Genomic DNA, 18,141 nt, shown 5'->3' with positions numbered 1-18,141 from the left:
TGATTCTCCCTCTTCCAGTTTCAAACCATCACTGCTTGTCCTGTCACCACAGACCCCGCTCAAAAGTGTCCTCATCTTTCTGATCGCCCTCTTTAAGAACTGAAAGGTCACCAGAAGGTCTCCCCGGAGCCTTTAGTTCTCCATGATGAAAAACTCCAACTCTCCCAACCTGTCCTCCCAGCAGAGGGTCCCAGCCTCCTCCCGCTCTTGTCCCGCTCCAGCGGCTCGCCCGTCCCTGCTGCGCTGCGGGCTGCAGCGCCAATCCCGCACGGCAGGGGGCGCTCATCATGGCAGGGGGCGGGGCTCGGCAGGCCCAGTGGTGACGCAGCCGCCGGCACGAGCTGGACGGGGATTTCCCGCGCCCGGGCCCCGCGCGCGCCGCCTGCTCACGTGACCGCCCCCCCTCCCCCCCCCCCCCCCGGCACCGCCGCTCGCGCGTGCGCCCGCGCGCGGACTACACCTCCCGTCGCGCGCCGCAGCGAACTACGGCCCCCAGGGGGCTGTGCCCCGCGCGTGCGCCGCGCGTGCTGGCGCTCGGGCCATTTAAATGTGTGTGAGGGAGCCCCTGAAATGGCCGCGCAGGTCGCTGCGGTGCGCGCAGTGTCCCGGGCCCCGGAGGAGCCACCCCCGCTCCCCTCCGGGGACCGGCCCGGCCGGCCCCGTGGCGGCGGGCGCCGGCGGCGGAGCACCCCCGGCGAGGCGGCGAGCGGCGGCAAGCGGGCCCGGCTGAGCCAGCCGCAGCTGTTGGCGGGGCCCGGCCCGGCGGAGCCGCTGCCCCCGGCCGCCCTGCCCGGCCTGCCCGCTGCCGCCGGGCTCTTCACCTTCTCCCCGCTCAGTCTGCCGCCACCCGCCGCGCTCGAGGAGCGCCGCCACCACCACCACCGGCATCGCCCCGCAGCCGGCCCCGAGCCGGGCCGCCTGGCCGCCGGGCAGCCGCAGAAGGCGAGGCGGAGCAGCCCCGCGGACGGGGCAGCCGGGCGGCCCAGCAAGCGAGGTGAGGAGCGGGGGATGCAGCGGGGCTGGCCGGTTGCAGCCCGTGCACCCGGGCTGGCGCCTGCCTCGGGTAGTCGGGCGGGCGGGCTTGGCGGACCCGCTTGCTCGGGCTCGGCCTCTGTCGTCCGGGCGAAGGCGGGAGCGGAGCGAAACGCAGCTCTGGGAGCCCCGAGCCCGTCTGCGTGCACTCGGGTGTGCGGGGGAGCGCGGGCAGAGCCGGGCTCGCTCCTTGTCGCCGTTAACGGCTCACTACGCTGCTGCCTCTTGGGACTGAGCGCGGAGCTCGGGTGCGTGGCGGAGGGAGCCGGTCCGCGGGGAGCGGGAGCTGTGATGCTGCTGCTCGGAGCTGCCCTGTCACAGGTCCAGAGCACAGGCGCGGTGATAGTAAAGCTGGATCCTACTCTGCCTGCGTTAGCAGTGTGCTAGCGCCGAGGAGCTGCTGCTTGCCTTTGGGCTTTATCTTTTTATAAAGAAATATCCCCAGCTCTCTCAAATCAGGAGGCCAAAGCGCATCTGAAACTGGGGGCGTGTGCCTTGCTTTCAGACGGCACAGAATGTTTTGTTTCCATTCACGGGTTTGTGATAGTAAAAAGCGTGCTGGTGAGAGCAGGACAAATGCAAAACAACTGTGAAAGCTGCTGTCATAAAGATGCTGTGAATTATGCTTTGAGGGTGTATGTGGAAGTTCTGTGCCAAAGGCACCGGGGAGGCAGTGCTTGCACAAGTTGGGTCTAGTAGGGTAAACTAGATTAGAAGGGGCAAGGCTGTTGTAAGAGGAGACTTCTTAATACTTGCAAACCACTGTGTCTGAATAATGGCAATCAAAGCTGCTGGATAGTAGATACCAAGCTGTAGCTTAATAAATGTTGCTAAAGCTACAGCAATAGTGTATCCTCTCGGCCCGGCAGTGTGACTGGGTCAGTTCTAACCCAGTTAAGGCGACCAGATCTCCTTTTAGTGCACTTCTAAACACTGTTACCATTCTCTGAATTCCACGTTTGCAAAGGAAGGGTTTGCTGACAGGGAACCTGCTTGTCCTAGACCCCTGTATGTACTGGGTTCGGAATGGGGTTGGATTTCCTTTCCTATCATTCCCTATCAGCTTTTACTCTATGTATCTGCCAGTTTCTCCGACTGTACTACTGCTTTCTTTGGCCACAGGTGACAAGGAACATCTCCTGGTTTTGTTGCACAGTAATAATAGTGTGGTTATGTGTTGGCTAGCAGTTTTAGACTACTGGTGTTACTGGCCCTGCTGTTGGCTTACCCCACTGTGGGAGCCTGTAGCTTGATGACCTGGATATAGCTTTCTTTGTCAGAGGTACTGGAGGCTTTCCATTTATTGAGAGGGCTAATTAAAACTATTATTTCCTTCAAGAAATGGTATGGCATTACCATGATGTCCCTCTCTAGCTTTGCTTAACAAAGAGGCTACTCTCTCTAGTAGAGAATCCCACAGCACTGCTGCGTTTGGTGGATGCAACAGGTTTTGTCCTGAAAATAGACCAATGCTTACTGGAAGTTCCAAACTTCCAAGTTTCTAGGTGCATGTCTGCTGTTGGGGAGATCTTCAAACAGAAAGATACTCAAAATTAAACCCAGTGCATGTCTGAGGTTCTAAAACTAGATCTAAAATTAGAAATCTTTAAAATAAGGTTGCCTTGAACAACCAAAAATGAACTTGGAAGCATCTACAGGGAAGCGTTCCCAACAGCTCGGTGGCAGCATGGAATTCTTGTTTAGTTTCAGCCTGGAATCTTAAGTCCCACCAGAACAAAGATCTCCTGTGTGATTAGTATGTTCGCTGCAGTTAGTAAAGCAATATCTGCACTTGAGTGCTTAGTGACTGAGTAAGCTCACGCACGCCTAACTTCTGAGGCTTCCAGGAAAGCTTATTCAAAGCACTGTTTCAGTTGACTTCCCAGAACAAGCGATCCTGCCTTTCTTTTCCTGGTTTCCCTGGCTGTGAGATGGAAACAAGGGCATTTGCTGTTTGTAGAGGCAAGCAGCAACACTGTGGAAACTTGTATTTCAGGTCCTAAGACAATCGTGTGAAGTTAGTATTAAGCAATTGACTCTTTCTTTGCTTCGTGAGTAATTCTTGTTGTAACACCAGGCTGTTAATGAAGGTCAGCAATCTGGAGACCAAACTAGTAATGATATGGTTAAGTACTGGGGTTGGCCTAACTTGAAGCTGCATGTATGTATCATTACACCTTTCTCACAGATCAGTGCAATGTGCTTTCATTCACTTTCACGTACTGCAAGAGGGACTACGAGCATGAGAGGTGTGCAGGGAAAGAAAGGAAATGCTGATAGCAGATAGCCCTGTGCTGCAGGAAACTGAAGAACTCCTTCTCTGAGGAAGTCTCCTTCTCTGGAGACTTCAAGACCCGTCTGGATGTGTTCCTGTGTGACCTGCACTAGGTTATGGCCCTACGCTGGCAGGGAAGTTGGACCTGAACTCCGGAGGTCCCTTCCAACCCCTAACATCCTGTGAATTTGAGTCCTTGCACCTTTCAGTCAGCTGTTACCTTCAGGTCCCTGACACTGTCCTGGAAGTGTGGGTCTTGGAGGTTTGTGTGCTTCAGTGGCACAAAGTAACTCTTTGTTTTAGGCAGACAAAAGTCTTGGCAGTTGAGATTTTTAACAGCAGGGCTGTCAAGATTTCAAGGTTCCACTGCAAGTCCTAAATATTGTTTGAAGTAGTTTTTTGTTCCTAGAAGATGAGCAATTAAACCATTACATTTGCCTAACAGAAATACTCTATGCTTTATCTCTTAGCCTTCAGCCTTTTACAGCTTGCTTAGCCTTTTTAAAAGCACAACCTCAGCTTCTAGCTTCAAATGAACTAAATAATTGACTGGAAGACTAAAAAAAAAACAGCCAAAGATGTGGCTGTGATGATTCTGATTCTTTAATACAAAAGGTCAGTGGCCTAAGATGTATTCTGGGGGAGGCAGCAAGCTGACTGCTCCACGTATTTTTGCCTTTCCATGTCAGTAGTGGTTGTAGCTCTGAAGTCAAAGTGTTTTGTTTCTGTATTGTGTATGCAAAGTCAGGGAGGTTCTGCAATCAAAGTCTTGGTGTTTAAATGTTACACATACTTGTTTATCCTCTCCCCTGCATGCTACTGCCTTAAATGTCAGAAGTTATTAATGTACTTAATTATAGATGTTCTGAAGCATAGACTCCTTTTAAAGGTATTCTAATAAAACTATTAAAATGGAAATAATTCTAGGATATTAAGCTTGTTCTGGGTGTTTTCCTGAAGTCGAGGCTTTCTTTGCATCACAACCAGATGTACTGCATTTTTTTGTTGTTGTGTGCTACGTCTTGCAAGTCAAAAGTCAAGATGTTACTGCCAGCCGGTCTGCCTGAGACGGGTGGCTTCAGCAAGAGAGAGGTGGTTAATTCTTTTGGGGGAAACATGCTGCAACTGCACAACTCTAATCTTCTCTTTATTGTTGCTGCCAGAAACTCCAGATGAGAATGGCAAAACCCAGCGAGCTGACAGCCTCATTGTGAAGAAGATAAAGAAAAAAAAGAAAAAGAAACACCGGGAAGATATGAGGGGAAAACGGCTGAAGATGTACAACAAAGAAGTGCAGACAGTGTGTGCTGGCCTGACTCGCATTGACAAAGAGACTCTGTTTCAAGGACAGTGTGATAACTTGGAAGTGAACAAGGAATCCTTCAGGTATCTGAAGGATGAGCAGCTCTGCAGACTGAATTTGGGGATGCAGGAATACCGAATACCCCAGGGAGTACAAACACCATTTGTGACACACCAGGAGCATTCTGTTCGTAGCAGCTTCTTGAAAACTGGCACTAAGTTTAGTAACTTCATTCACGAGGAGCACCAGTCCAATGGTGGTGCTCTGGTCCTTCATGCTTACATGGATGAACTCTCATTTTTGTCTCCAGTGGAGATGGAGAGGTTTGCAGAGGAGTTTCTTGCGCTGTCGTTCAGTGAAAATGATAAGAATGCAGCTTACTATGCTTTGGCTATAGTACATGGAGCAGCTGCCTATTTGCCAGACTTTCTGGATTACTTTGCTTTTAACTTTCCTAACACTCCAGTCAAAATGGAAATTTTGGGCAAGAAGGACATTGAGACAACGACAATTTCAAATTTTCACTCTCAGGTAAGGATGGTTTAAGGGCATAAAAGTTGCACAACATCTAGATTAACTCAAATTTCATTCATCTGGAGCAGGGATAGCCTAAACTGTTGAGACAAGTGTCTAAGTAGATGAAAAAAGATGATCTGGAGAGTACCCATGCTGTGCTATTTATTCCTGTTTCTGCTTAAAGCTCTTCTGTGCCCCCTGGTAGCTGGTGAATCATATTTCAGACCTGTGGAAGGATCTGTACTGGTCTTGCAGACTTGCAGCTGATCTTCCAAACTTGGGAGAACACTGACATTGTCCCAGGCAATGGACAAGTCTCTGAGGAGCTGCACAGATATCAGTTACTGCTTTTTCAATGGGTCTGGGGTTTTAATACTGTGATGTTATGGTTCAGGTTTCATTCACAACAGGCAAGTTTCTTAACCTCTTAAATTCTGATCAAGAGCTGACACTGTTTACACATCCCAGCTTCAAAGAGGTGCTTTGAACATCTTTTTTAGTTGCCTTTAAATAAAGTTTTAATTCCATTTCCTTGATTTCCATAGTAGGCTTAAACTTTCTTAAATCCTCACACTATGTGTATCCTAAATGCCTGCAACAGTTAACTAAGCTAATTTCAAGGTTTCTCCTATGAAAACCCCTTGCATTTGAGTCTCGTGGTTAAGCTTAGAAGTGTCAAGAAAGATCCAGCAGCATTACAGTTCAGAGACATTTGTTTGAGATGAGACAAACCTATTCCTGCTTAGTCTAGACTGAGAACAGGGTTGGCTGCTGATTACTTTTAAAGTCTTATTCAAGACCTTGCTTACCTCTTACTGCTTCAGCTGTTAGAAGGCAAACTCCAAAGCTCTTAAGTGGGGTGCACTGCAGTGCTGCTGGAAGAGCCCTTCTTTAGCAGCACACTGGGGAATGCTCCTGGATGGGCTCTCTGGATCTCTCTGAGCTTACCAAATGCTCATAAAAGATTTGCACTAAGGACAGCAATTGAGTAATTGCTTCACAGAGTTACTGTGTGGTCACTTGTGGCATCTCTGAGTGCTTCCTAGCATTTATCATAGATACCATTCCAGTAGTCATTTTGACACTTTGCTTATGAATTTGTTGGGCAATGAATAGCTGCTGCAGCAGCTCTTATCTTAAACTAGATTTACTGAAACCAAGGAGTAGAAGCTTTGTGCTGGCAGAGCTCCGCACGCAGCCTGTTGGTGTGCAGGCTGCTGTCTGCAGATGGGACACTTGGCACAGCTTAGGCTTGGAAGTCTCCTGTGTTAGTGATTTAGCTGTGTTCTTTGACGCAGTGATTACATGGTAATTTACTTTGAGGCCATGTGATCACACCTAATGTGGCTAAGCAGTGCCCAGTTACACTTTCTGTTGGTGAAGGTCTTGTGAACGTGAGCAGCTTATGCTATAAATACATCTGAAGAGTGTATGGCCATAAACAAGAGGCTTCACTGGGCTATACTCTGTGCTGGTACTTCAATTAATTCTATTTTAAGTACTGTCTAAACATGATTAAGATTGAGTCATGACATTAGGTTCAATTGGTCTAAAATGTCTCTAAACCCAGCTTCAGCATGACCTGGTTAATCCTCTCTGGCTGAAATGTGTTCGTGCAGCTCACTGAGCAAACAGAAGTGTCATCAGAGCTTGAGAGACAGAACATAGTTGAAGGGAAACTCTAAGGATGTGTTGAAATGGAATGTGGGTTCAGCTATGGCTGCTGTGTGCTGCTGAAACTCAAGTTTTGCAAGCCAGCTTATCTTCAGAGAAAGCTGAAGTGTCCCGCTTCAGAGAGCAGAGATGGAGTCTGGCTGTTTTGCTGCTGGTCCCTGGCAGCACTGTTGAGGAATAAGCAGATTGGCCCAGCTTTACTTCTGAAACTTCCTATACTGTAATACTGATCCTGTTGTTAATTGAAGACAAGTAGCCTCTATCCTGGGCTGAACCTTCTGTGTGCATGAACGTGTTTGCTCTGCTGAACCACTCTGGCAAGGGGTTTTTGAGCATTCTAGTGCAGAATCCTGCAGACTTGGTGTCAAGAAATGAAGAGTTGATGTGTTAAGTAGAAGATCATGTGACCTTTGGCTTGTACACCATCCAGCTGCTTTGCGTGTACCCTCTTGGACAAACAATGTTAGTAGGAAGTGTCTCCAATTCAAAATGAGGACTTTAACCTGGAAGACTTTGGAAAAAAAAAATCTAGTGATAATTAACTGCCTTACAAGGTGAATTCCTTTGTTCTTGGGGCAGTGAGGCCAATGTAAAAAGTATTTGTAACAAAGCACTTCAATATTTGTAGTATAACTCTTTAATTTCTGTATTTTAAAGTCAACTTTTGCTATTTTCTGGGTGCTTTTTTTTCCTGCTTGTACTGTCTGACTCATTTGTTCCAGTACTCCAGCATTCAAGCTAAGCTTTGCTTGGAGCTGCCCACTTGCACGAGGATCTTTGACTATTCAGATCACTGAGCAGTGACTTGTGAGCTTTCCTCACATGAGGACGTTCTTCAATTTGAACCTTTGTAGCAGCACAGCTAGAACCAACTCCTTTTTCCCTCTCAGTTGTTCCAGTACAACTGCTTCTGGTCCGCTCAGTGAACTGGAATATATCTAGGCTTGAAAAACTGCTTCTGCCTTTGGTTTTTTTTTCCCAAGCAGCAGCTGTCCAGCTGCCTGCTCAGTTGTGTGGATATGGCCCAAAGAACAGTTAAACTCTTTTGGGAGAGTTTGGAATTCTGGGGATAGGCCAGGGAGGAGCTGGGAGAAGTCTTGCCTAAGTTGCTACTGCTTTGTGGCAAGGTGGTGGGAGAAGGAGCTAACAGGTGATAATAGGATAGCTTTTTCTGGTTCTGCAGTGTGTTCTCAGACATGCTTTGGTTAATGAATCATCTCACAGTTTGGTTGTCTGCCCCATCTTAACTTATTTTGAAATCCAAGATTTCCTTAAAGTATTTCTGGTGTCTTTTATAGGTCTTCAATTGTTTTGTATTTTTTCATTCCATTCCAGTGCATTAAAATGCTGTTAAAGCTTCTACTTTTTCATTCTCTTTGAGAACACCAGAAGAAGAAAAGAAAAGCACAACACAAAGTATTAGAATTCATTTTAACTGCTGATAGGTGCCTGAGAAATGCCTGAGTCTCATCAGGTTCTCTCTTAACTGGAAGTAGTTGATCTCCACTGCAATAGTACTGGACAGTTAAAGTAAACTGGTGTGAGGACCAGAACATTTCAGTCCTTGGGTATAACCTCAGGTGCACAGAACTAGACCAGTACTGTGGCTTTTCAGTGCTGTTGCTCTGAATTGCATCTGGCTAACTGGTGAGAGAGTTTCACTTCACTATTGGCATGTTCACATCCACCATCAGTGTTCCCCTGGGACTTTGAGGCCAACAGCAAAAAAAAGCCTCAGAAGATAATGCCTGCTTTGTAAAATCTGCACACTCAAACCCAAAAAGTGTCTGTATTCATTCAGCTCCTGCTGGTGACTTCATGGACTTGAAAATCAAGTGCTTGAGCTGCACATTGAAGTTCTGTGCCTTGGGATGTAAACTTCAGCATTTGCAGGCAGAACTGATGCAGTGCATCAGTTGGCTTGAGTGAGGAATGAAGCTGTTGGGGAAGTTTCTTTTAGCTCTTAGCTTTTAATTAAAATGTAAGTGTATGCAGCCAATAATGCAGAACTGCCAACTGCACAGACAAAGCTGAAGAGAGAAGAGCTCTGGAAATAGAAGTGAGCTAAACTGCTATAATTAAGAAGCAAAGTGTCTATGGTTGCTTCTAGAGAATGAAATTGCAGCAGTAACTAACTCTTGTTTTATTAGTCTCCTAATTTACCTTTAACAACTTCATGAAGTAGTTTAACTACATCTGGTTTGTTGGCTGAGCTGCAACACGTAAAGCTAGAAAGCTGAAAAGCAGCTTCATGCATCCATCCATAAATAGAGTCATAAAAGGTGCCATGCTTGGGGAACATAGCAATAAACCTGACAGGTACCAGTAACCCTCTGTCCTTTAGACCTGGCCCACCACTTAGCCACAGAGGTTGGCTGCAGTTTCTCACCACTGGAACCACTTGATGAATGTAGAGGCTGTTAAAGGTTGGGGTTCAGACCAGACAAAACAGAGTGCCTATGGCAGAATTTTTGGTCTCTCAAGACTAAGCAGCAATTGCACTTACATCCCACCTACTGTGTACATATGGTGTGTTACAGCTGCAGTCCATAGCATGAGGCTAGAACATGGTGGAGGCTGACCAGTGGTTCTCCTCTGGGAACTGGAAGCTGGCAGGAGAAGTTCTCAGATAACCTGGGAAGTGGGACAGAGGATGATGAACAACCTGACAGAGATTAAAGTGCTCCAGGCTGCAACTGTGGCAGCAGGTTAGGTTATATCCTAAAATTCTTGTACATCAACACTGAGTTTCCAGCAAGACCTCTCATGTTCACATTTTGTCCAGTTTTGTATGTACACTATACTACCATTAGCAGAACCAAAGGACATGGTTCTGATGAAGGACACCAAGGTTCTTCTCTACAGCCACAAGGAGAAGGCCTCTAGGACAACTGAAGTGAGTGTGCAGGTGCTCCAGCAGCAGCGTTGTTTTGAAATGCAGCAGCAGTCAGCTGCACAAACTGGCATGGTTTAAGGTTGCTGGTGAAAGACTGAGTCACAGTGAAACTTTGCATGGTGGATTTCTCAAATCAGTCTGGAAGCACTGAGCTGTCCCTGAAGTAGTCAAATACTCAAACTTCAGAGGTGCTTTCCTGTCAGCAGCACAGAGTTCTGGTCTCTCAGGATAGCCTGGGAGCAGATGTTCTGAACAGCCTCTGTGCCTGCTTCCAAGGGTGGTGTCTAGTGAAATGGTTAGAGATGAGTCCAAGAGTCATCTCAGCTGTGGCCTGGAGCATTGTATTAGCCCATTTTGATCTCCTGTGACAGAGATAAAGCTGTGCTGGTATTGTCTTCTCCTTTCTGGCCACTCAGGTCAATCGAACATACTGCTGCGGAACCTACCGAGCAGGACCAATGCGGCAGATCAGTCTTGTTGGAGCAGTGGACGAAGAAGTCGGAGACTACTTCCCAGAATTTCTAGATATGTTAGAAGAATCTCCATTCCTCAGAGTAAGCAGTAACTTGTATTTTTAGAGCACTCTATATGTAAATGATTCCTACAACTCACATTTTTCCAAGTAAGCAGAAGCCACAAAGAGTTTTCTCTACTGATGCGTTCTTGCATGGGTGCTGAGCTCCAGGAGCTCCTGTGGCCGGTGAAAGGGACTGGATGAAGTAGCTGCAGTTGTGTGAATAAGTGAAAATTGAGTGCAGTTTGTATATGTACAACGTAATCATCCACTTCCCTAAAAGCCAACTTTGATGTTACCTTGGAATGTATTTTACCTCCCAAACTGACTTTAGTTTCTGTGCAGTTCCTTTGACGTCAGCTTTGAGGCAGTAGAAGGCGGCGTGGCATTTTTCTGTCTCACCCACTGTTCTGTTCTGTGTGTTTTGTGGCTTGTTTTGGTTTTGTTTTCTTGTAGATGACTTTGCCCTGGGGTACTCTTTCTAGTCTCAGACTTCAGTGCAGGTCACAAAGTGATGATGGTCCCATAATGTGGGTGAGGCCTGGAGAGCAGATGATCCCAACAGCTGACATGCCAAAATCACCATTCAAACGCCGCCGGTAATGTTTTGTTTTCCTTTCAGTGTTAAAGGTGAACCAGTGCAGTTATATCTCTGTTAGGTCTGGGAACAAAACCTAAATCCTTTGGTGATGAGTTCTTCGCAAGGCTCACACACAAGTTGGAAGTTTCACTTTCACTTCTGTACCAAATTGGCTCAGTGGGGAGGAGAAATGCTTCATTTGTTAGGGTTATTTCATCACATCTCATAGTAGTATGTCCTAGGTCAGTGCTTTAAAGTTGAAACCTCTGTTTTTATAATCATTCAGGAGTCTTATTCTATTCATCTTACTTTTATGGAAAGAACTGATTTGGTGGAGGGACAAGTGAAATGCCATAAACCAGCAGAGATCCTTACACTGTGTTATTTCAATGGTACAGCACTTGTAACACTGCTGCCTTCCAAGAGATCTTGTGGTGTGTGCACGTTGTTCTTACTGTCTTTTTCAGAAACAGTGTGCTGTAGGACAAGTGTGAAAGAAGTGGAGCCATATTTTGATAGTCATTTCAACCAAATTTTTTGCATGTGCTCCCAAATAACTGAATTCAGTATCTGTTAAATGAACTCTGGTTTACATACCACTGAATTCCTGGAAGAATTCTTACAGCACAAGTGAACAGATTGGGTTTTTTTTAGGCAATTAGATTTGTTTTCTGAAGTTTGATCTCATAACCTGAATTGCTCCTGGCTATGTACACTTCCATCTTTTGTTGAATAAACACCTGGCAGAAATCAGAGGGAGGTGCTTTGGTCTTTGATTTTTGAAGCCTGCAGCACTGATCATTTTAGAGATGGTTTCAATACAAGTGTTTATGTTTGAGTAGTCTGAAACACTTTTTTTCTATACCTTTTTATCATGTTGTAGGTCAATGAATGAAATAAAGAACCTCCAGTACCTACCTCGGACCAGTGAGCCCCGGGAGGTTCTGTTTGAAGACAGAACAAGAGCTCATGCTGACCATGTGGGTCAAGGATTTGACTGGCAGAGTACAGCTGCTGTAGGTGTCCTGAAGGCTGTACAGTTTGGGGAATGGTGAGTGCCACTGAAATGCCACTGGTTTAGTGGGAGGGGCTGGTTCTAGACATTTTCTTTCTTAAAAAGAAATTCCCAATTCTCTGGGGAACAAGCCTAGCCAAAGGAATGGCTTAAATCCAGTGATAAGTGCTGTCTAGAGCTTGAGGAACACAAGCTGTATACCTCCCCTTTTCCCCTCGAGGCAGTTGAAAAGTTTTAGCAGCAGCTTGCAGAAAAGTCTATTTAAAAAGAAATTCCATGCCTGGACCATCATCTGTGACTGCTCTTTTCCTGAACAGCTATATTAATGCTAACTTCCATGACAGTAATCCAAGAACTCAATGTCATCAGCTTCACAGCTGCAGTGCTTCCTCATCTCATGTATCCAGGACACTGCTGTTGACCTTGCACAGAAACCAGGCGTGCATCATGGTTATTTCTAGCAATTACAGAAGAAACTGGATAGCATCATTATCAATATCACTGGGTAGTCATGTGAATAAAAGGTGCCTCTCATTCACAGTCATTGGATAAACCCCAGCTTCTTCCTGCTTTAGCTTCAGACTTAGTTCTCACTTTGTTTTCCATTGATAACAGAATTATTCTGTCTGTAATATGCCAGAAATAAGAAATAAACCAGAGAGAGAACTTTGATAGTGGCAATTTGAGCCAGGCTCTCAGACTTTTCAGGATAGTCTGTGTCCCCAAAAACTTCACTTCTGCACTGTGTGCATCTGAAACAGAGGTAAAATGAAAAAATGGTCTGATTTACACCTCCTTCTCAAGGCAGGATGTCTACTGAGAAGGGGTGAGGCTTTGTGCACTGTGTCAGACTGAAGCAGGTGGTTGGTTCAGTGGATCCACGCTGGACAGTTCTGTGATTCTCTATGATCCAAACTCTTTAAAAATTCCTGGGATTCTCTTCTCTTTCTAGGAGTGACCAGCCTCGTATAACCAAAGATGTGGTCTGTTTTCATGCTGAAGATTTCACTGATGTTGTACAGAGACTTCAGCTGGACCTGCACGAGCCTCCAGTGTCACAGGTATCAAGTATTCCCTAGCGACAGCTCTTCCTTAGCCTTTTGGAAGTAGCTTCTGGCAGTTCCAGGCTCACCATTAGCCAGCCCTTTTGTGTCCTTGGTGGCCTTCAGTTCACAACTCCTCTCTTGAGCCATTTCCCTATTTACATTTCATAGAAGCTCAGTGAGCAGGGAGTTACAACAATATCAGTGCAACTGCTTTTCATTTCTAGCAAGCTGGGGTTTGTGCTGTAGGTGATGGTATGTGCTGTGTAGAAACACTTGGAAGGTGATTAAGAAGTCATGTATGGCTGTTCCTGCTTTTGCTTATGTACAGCTCTTGTCTTGGGATGTGAAAGCATCCAGACTCTGTCCTGTCAGCCAAAACAAAGCAGCCTCATGTCAAACCTGCTGATTTTGGCTCTAGCTGTAGAAAGCCCTTAAATGCTCACTGCCCTCTCTTAACATGTGCACGTTGGAGAAATTGTATTTTAGGTCTGGTTCCCACTTAAAGTTGAAGCTTTACTTGTTAAATGAAAACATTTTGGTTTAGAAGTACCTTGGCAGTAGGTGGGTAGTGAATTGTTGAAGTAGAGTATCCCACTCACTAACTTTACCATTTTCCTTCTCTCAGTGTGTTCAATGGGTGGATGAAGCCAAACTAAACCAAATGAGACGGGAAGGCATTCGCTATGCTAGAATTCAGTTGTGTGACAATGACATCTACTTCATCCCTAGAAATGTCATTCATCAGTTCAAAACCGTGTCAGCGGTCTGCAGCTTGGCCTGGCACATAAGACTTAAGCAGTATCACCCCGTGGGGGAGACTTCTCAAAGTGCAGAAAGCAATTCCAGCTTGAACAGTAGTGATCCTGGGAAGACAGAGTCAGAAGGTGAACCCCAGTGCGTGAGCGTAAAAATAGAGCCTGAAGAACCAGGTGTAGAGATGCAGCTTGCTCCGGGGGTGCTCTCCTCCTCTGCTTCTTCGATATCAGGACTTGTGCAACCAGATCAGGTGGCCCAGCCCCTTCCAGGTTTTAAAATAGAGTCTGATCAGCAACACAATCCCCAGGATCAGGCAGGCTCTGCTGTGTGATGTGTAAATAATCCAACGGTTTTTTAACAACTTTTTAAAATTTTGATGTGAAGTTATAGTTTTCTAACTGGCTTATGTTTTATTGGAGAAATCTTGCCTATAATTCTATAAAGAAAGGTGACATTCCAAAATGTCAAGCATATCTTTTTTACACAGATTATGCAAAATTCAAGTTGTATTTGAACCCCTTAGTACAACCTGTTAACAGTGGTCTACCACTTCTTTCTGTTTTAAGTAAAGAGAGATGGAAATATCTCCTCAAAAGTTCAGGATGAAACTCCTCCAGGAACGTGAAATGATTGAACTACATTGGTCAGTGTTACTCCCTTACCTTTACTTTATTCTCTGGTCTTCACCAAAACAAGTGATGCTTTTGTAGAAGACTTGCAAAGTGACTTTCCCATCTCACTTTAATTGCTTACAACAAACAAAAGAGAAAGCACAGCACTTTTGATTCGTGACATTTTTTGGTGTGTCTGTTCTTGACATGTTGATTTCTATAGGAGTTGGTTTGTATACAAGCTGTAGGAATCAATCTCTACTTCATACAGTTCCTACAAAGGTGATCTGTAAAACTAACTGAAGAACGTCTCTGATCCTCTTGAAATGCAATGACTTAACTGACCTAACGTTTTTTTCATAGCACTGCTTACGTTGTTTGGTGTGAGGGTTTTGCTTCCAAAATACATCTTCCCTGAACATGATTAATACTAGTGTCAAAAATTAGAGAACCTTTTGGTAGTCTTGTGGAGGAAACTGCTATCTTTGAGCACTTTAAGGCTTTAAAATACTAACCAACGTGGCAGCTTGTTCTGAGCAGGTCGTAATGTGTCCAACGGAACCACACTTTCCCCTTGTACTGATGCACTTCATGTAATAGCATTGAGTTGGTACTGACGTACACAGTAAGGCTGTCCTTGTCCTAGGAACTCTGTATTACTATTTCACAATAAAGCATTTTGGCATTGGGCTGCTTTTTCCATGTGTAGCTTCTGGGTGCCCAGGTACTGTGGAAAAACCAGCGGCACATGCTCAGTGTGTAAAGTGTCAGCTATCAACAGCTTTTAAACAACCTTTCAATATTTCTGGATGTTAACTGTGATCTGTATTTGACTTTCTCTCACTCTGTTTATTACTTGCCCTTTCCAGTCATCAAAAAGGAACCTTTCTCCCTCTCCCATCCCCCTCCCCACGTTTAGAGTACAAGTTGGGTTTTGGTGCAACTTAAGCTGTCTCCAGATAAGTTTTTATTTGTTCTAATCCTCACTGGGGTAGGAAAGATTTGAAACACTATGTTAGACTAGACAAAAGCAAAGATGCTGTGTTAGTTCTGGATGCATCATTTTAATATCAATTATTACTCTTCTCTTTATAAGGGTCTCTAAAATATGTTACTCTATTATAAATCTTACTTTGTGCAATATTGTTTGTGTAGGCTTTTATATACATATTAGCACCTCGGTGTAGAGGTCACTATTTTAAACTGATAGAAAAATACTCCTCAGAAGATACTGCAGTGATTAGTTAGAGCCTGTATTACTCCTTATGTGTGTGTATGTATTGTCTTCGGTACAAAAATGAGGACTAGGAGCTATTGCAATTTTAAAACTGATTTACAGATTGAAGTGGTAGTGACTCGTTTAGTAATCTGTGTAAATAAGGTGTTAGAATGGAAAGCTTTTATGATGAGCAGTAATGTGATTCATGCAGGGGTGTAATTTAATCTTAGCAGAAATTCTAGGTGACCCAGCCTGGCTCATCCAGCAGCCGTCTGTTCTCTGGTGGGTTGTTGAGTTTTTTTCTTCCTTCCCCCTCCCCCCCCACTTTTTACATTGAGAGGAATTTCATAGCTTTAAGGGTTGTGCAAAGTACAATTCCTCACGGGCAATAGTGGTTTTGGTTCATCCTTCACATTCAAAGACCCTGTTACCCACGGGCGTGATTTCCTTTGTACCAAGTTTGCTAGTCTTCCAAGTGCCCATTTCACTTCTCATGTGCTGTTCTCCGGCCGCGTCGGCAGAGGTGCGTCGCTCCGGTGGCCGCTCTGGCAGCCAGCACTGCCTGCAATGACTCAGGAACTGGCCAAGCTGCAGATGCTACAGTGAGTCTGCAGACATTCACAGGCAGAAGGAACAGGTCAAGAGCCCTCCTGCACCAACTCGTCTGGTTTACAGTGAAAGCTGAAATAGAGTGGAGAGGGAATCAGTGTGGAAGTCCTCTGTAAATTCTTGTGGTGTGCTCTCAGATGGTAGAGGAAGAAGACCAGAGTGGCTCATACTGCTTTTAGAGCTGTAGCTTTAGTGAAATCACTGGCTACAGCTTGAAATACCTGGAAAATGCTCTGATTTATCTCTTTGTGATAGGGGGACGTGCCCAATCGTGTCATCCCTTTATCATCCCTTCCATTGGTAACTCAATATCTAATGTCAGATGTAAATACAGAAATGTGTCTTCAAATCACTTGAATATTGCTGATGCTTGGGATATAGCATGCTTGGGAGACTGAGGAAGAGAGGAACTAACAATCCATTATCTAAGGAAATGATCAGCTTTGGTGCGCTGTAACCAAAAGGGCAGGTTCCTCTCAAACTACCACCCCAGTCCTGGGTGTGAAGGGAGAGGGCTTGCTCCATGAAGCTGATTGCTCTGCTGTCCTGCTATTGCTTCAAGATTGCTTCAATTACACTGGAAACAACAGAATAGAACTAGATCAGTGCTTCGATGTGAGAAAGGAAAATGTTTTCCAGAACAAGACATGTGGAATACTGATGTTATATTATAAACTGCAACTGCTGGGGAATGAAATGAGTAGTTCAAGCCACTTTGTGCTTGCTGAGCAAAACGAATCTCTGGTAGGTCCAAGTAAATATTTTAGAATCTCATGTTAAAGGGCTGGTTGTTGAAGGCAAATACAAATGTGCTGGTCAGTTACTGCAGGTCCTCAGTTCTCTGTTGCTGGGCATTGCCCTGTGTAGGGTTGTCAGTTGAGAAGTGGAAATCACCCTGGCTGTATGCTAGAGACAACTGCTAACTGACCAGGGAGAGGCGACTGGCTTGGAGTTAGAGAACCTGAGTTTAGGCTTCTAGTTTAAATAAACTGCTGTTGATTTAAAACAACACTTGGGACGATGAGGAGTGGCTCAGTTGTGCTAGATGTGGAGTGGCAAAATGCAATTTAAAGCTGAAGTATCAGTTAGCCTCAGCTTCCTCTCTCTTTCAGCCACGCTGCAAGTCCTGTTGCGCAGACAGCTGCTGCGTTCTCTTCCAGGAGGGTGGGACACTCAGTGAGGTGTTCTCAGGGGATTTACAATGAACCTTTGTCCCAGGCGTAGATCTTGCCGTACAGAAAAGGGCTCTCTGCTGTGCTCTGCCGGTGTTATGCACCTTACAGTTCTGGACGGGGTTCCTTGTCAGAGCTGTTCCACAGCCGAGAGCTCAGATCCTCACCCTGCCGAGGCCCTGCCGCCGTTCGCGGCGCTGAATCAGCCGGTAACAGGCTGTGGAGTTGCGGTTTCCGAGGGGGGCTGAGCTGGCAGCTCCGTTCTCACTGAGGAGCGGGAGGAGGGGAGGCCTGTCCATGCTGTTGGGTCCCCGCCCCAGGGCTTGCCCCGCGTGTTCTGGTGCAGCCAGAGCGCCCCGGGTGAGCTCCCAGCCTTGCGCGGCTGCCTCGGGCCCGTGGCGCAGGGTAAGGCAGTGCCGGACGGCACCCGGGGGCCCGGGGCAGGCCTCCGCTCCCGCTTAGTGTGCAACCTGTAAAGGGACTTCTGCGTTGCTGTTTGTGTTTTCGTTTGACTCTGATTGGCAGCTACGGTTTCTTTTTTCCTGTGGTTTTAATTTATCTGAGGTCTCTGCCTGCAGAGGACGTGTACAATTGCCTGGAAGACTGTTCGCTGTGTGCGGCCTTAGTATATTTATTGACTTTAGCTGTTGCGCGGCGTGAGGTGAGTAGTGCGGGAGCGCGGCCCCGGCACCGCGCCGGCGCAGCGCATCGCCGTCCCTAGCTGACTGTACACCAGTGTCAAACTGTTAAGCTATTTCTTTGTACAATAGTCCAACGGAATGCATAGAATTTTTTTCCTGTAAAGTATTTTTTTAATAAACAAAGTCTGATTTTGTCCTTTACGCTCCTGGCTGCTGCTTTCCGCCGGGGCGCGCTCGGCGCTCCTCTAGCGCTGCCTGGGCGGGGGCGGGCCGCGGGCAGGC

The 18,141-nt window shown here is 46.1% G+C and overlaps 1 protein-coding gene across 1 annotated transcript; it reads left to right on the top strand.

The window, feature by feature from the left end:
* Positions 1-570: 570 nt before the first annotated feature.
* RSBN1 (round spermatid basic protein 1) lies at positions 571-18,060 on the top strand. The gene is made up of 7 exons (XM_064173651.1): positions 571-994; positions 4,471-5,141; positions 10,113-10,250; positions 10,667-10,809; positions 11,674-11,841; positions 12,758-12,866; positions 13,477-18,060. The coding sequence occupies exons 1-7, from the start codon at positions 571-573 to the stop codon at positions 13,936-13,938; spliced, it is 2,115 nt and encodes a 704-aa protein (XP_064029721.1). The 3' UTR covers positions 13,939-18,060.
* The last annotated feature ends 81 nt before the right edge of the window (positions 18,061-18,141 follow it).

This window comes from Pogoniulus pusillus, chromosome 39, assembly GCF_015220805.1.
Source record: "Pogoniulus pusillus isolate bPogPus1 chromosome 39, bPogPus1.pri, whole genome shotgun sequence".
NCBI classification, from domain to species: domain Eukaryota; kingdom Metazoa; phylum Chordata; class Aves; order Piciformes; family Lybiidae; genus Pogoniulus; species Pogoniulus pusillus.
The sequence above is the reverse complement of the archived record's forward strand: the minus strand, read 5'-3'. Positions and strand labels throughout refer to the sequence as shown.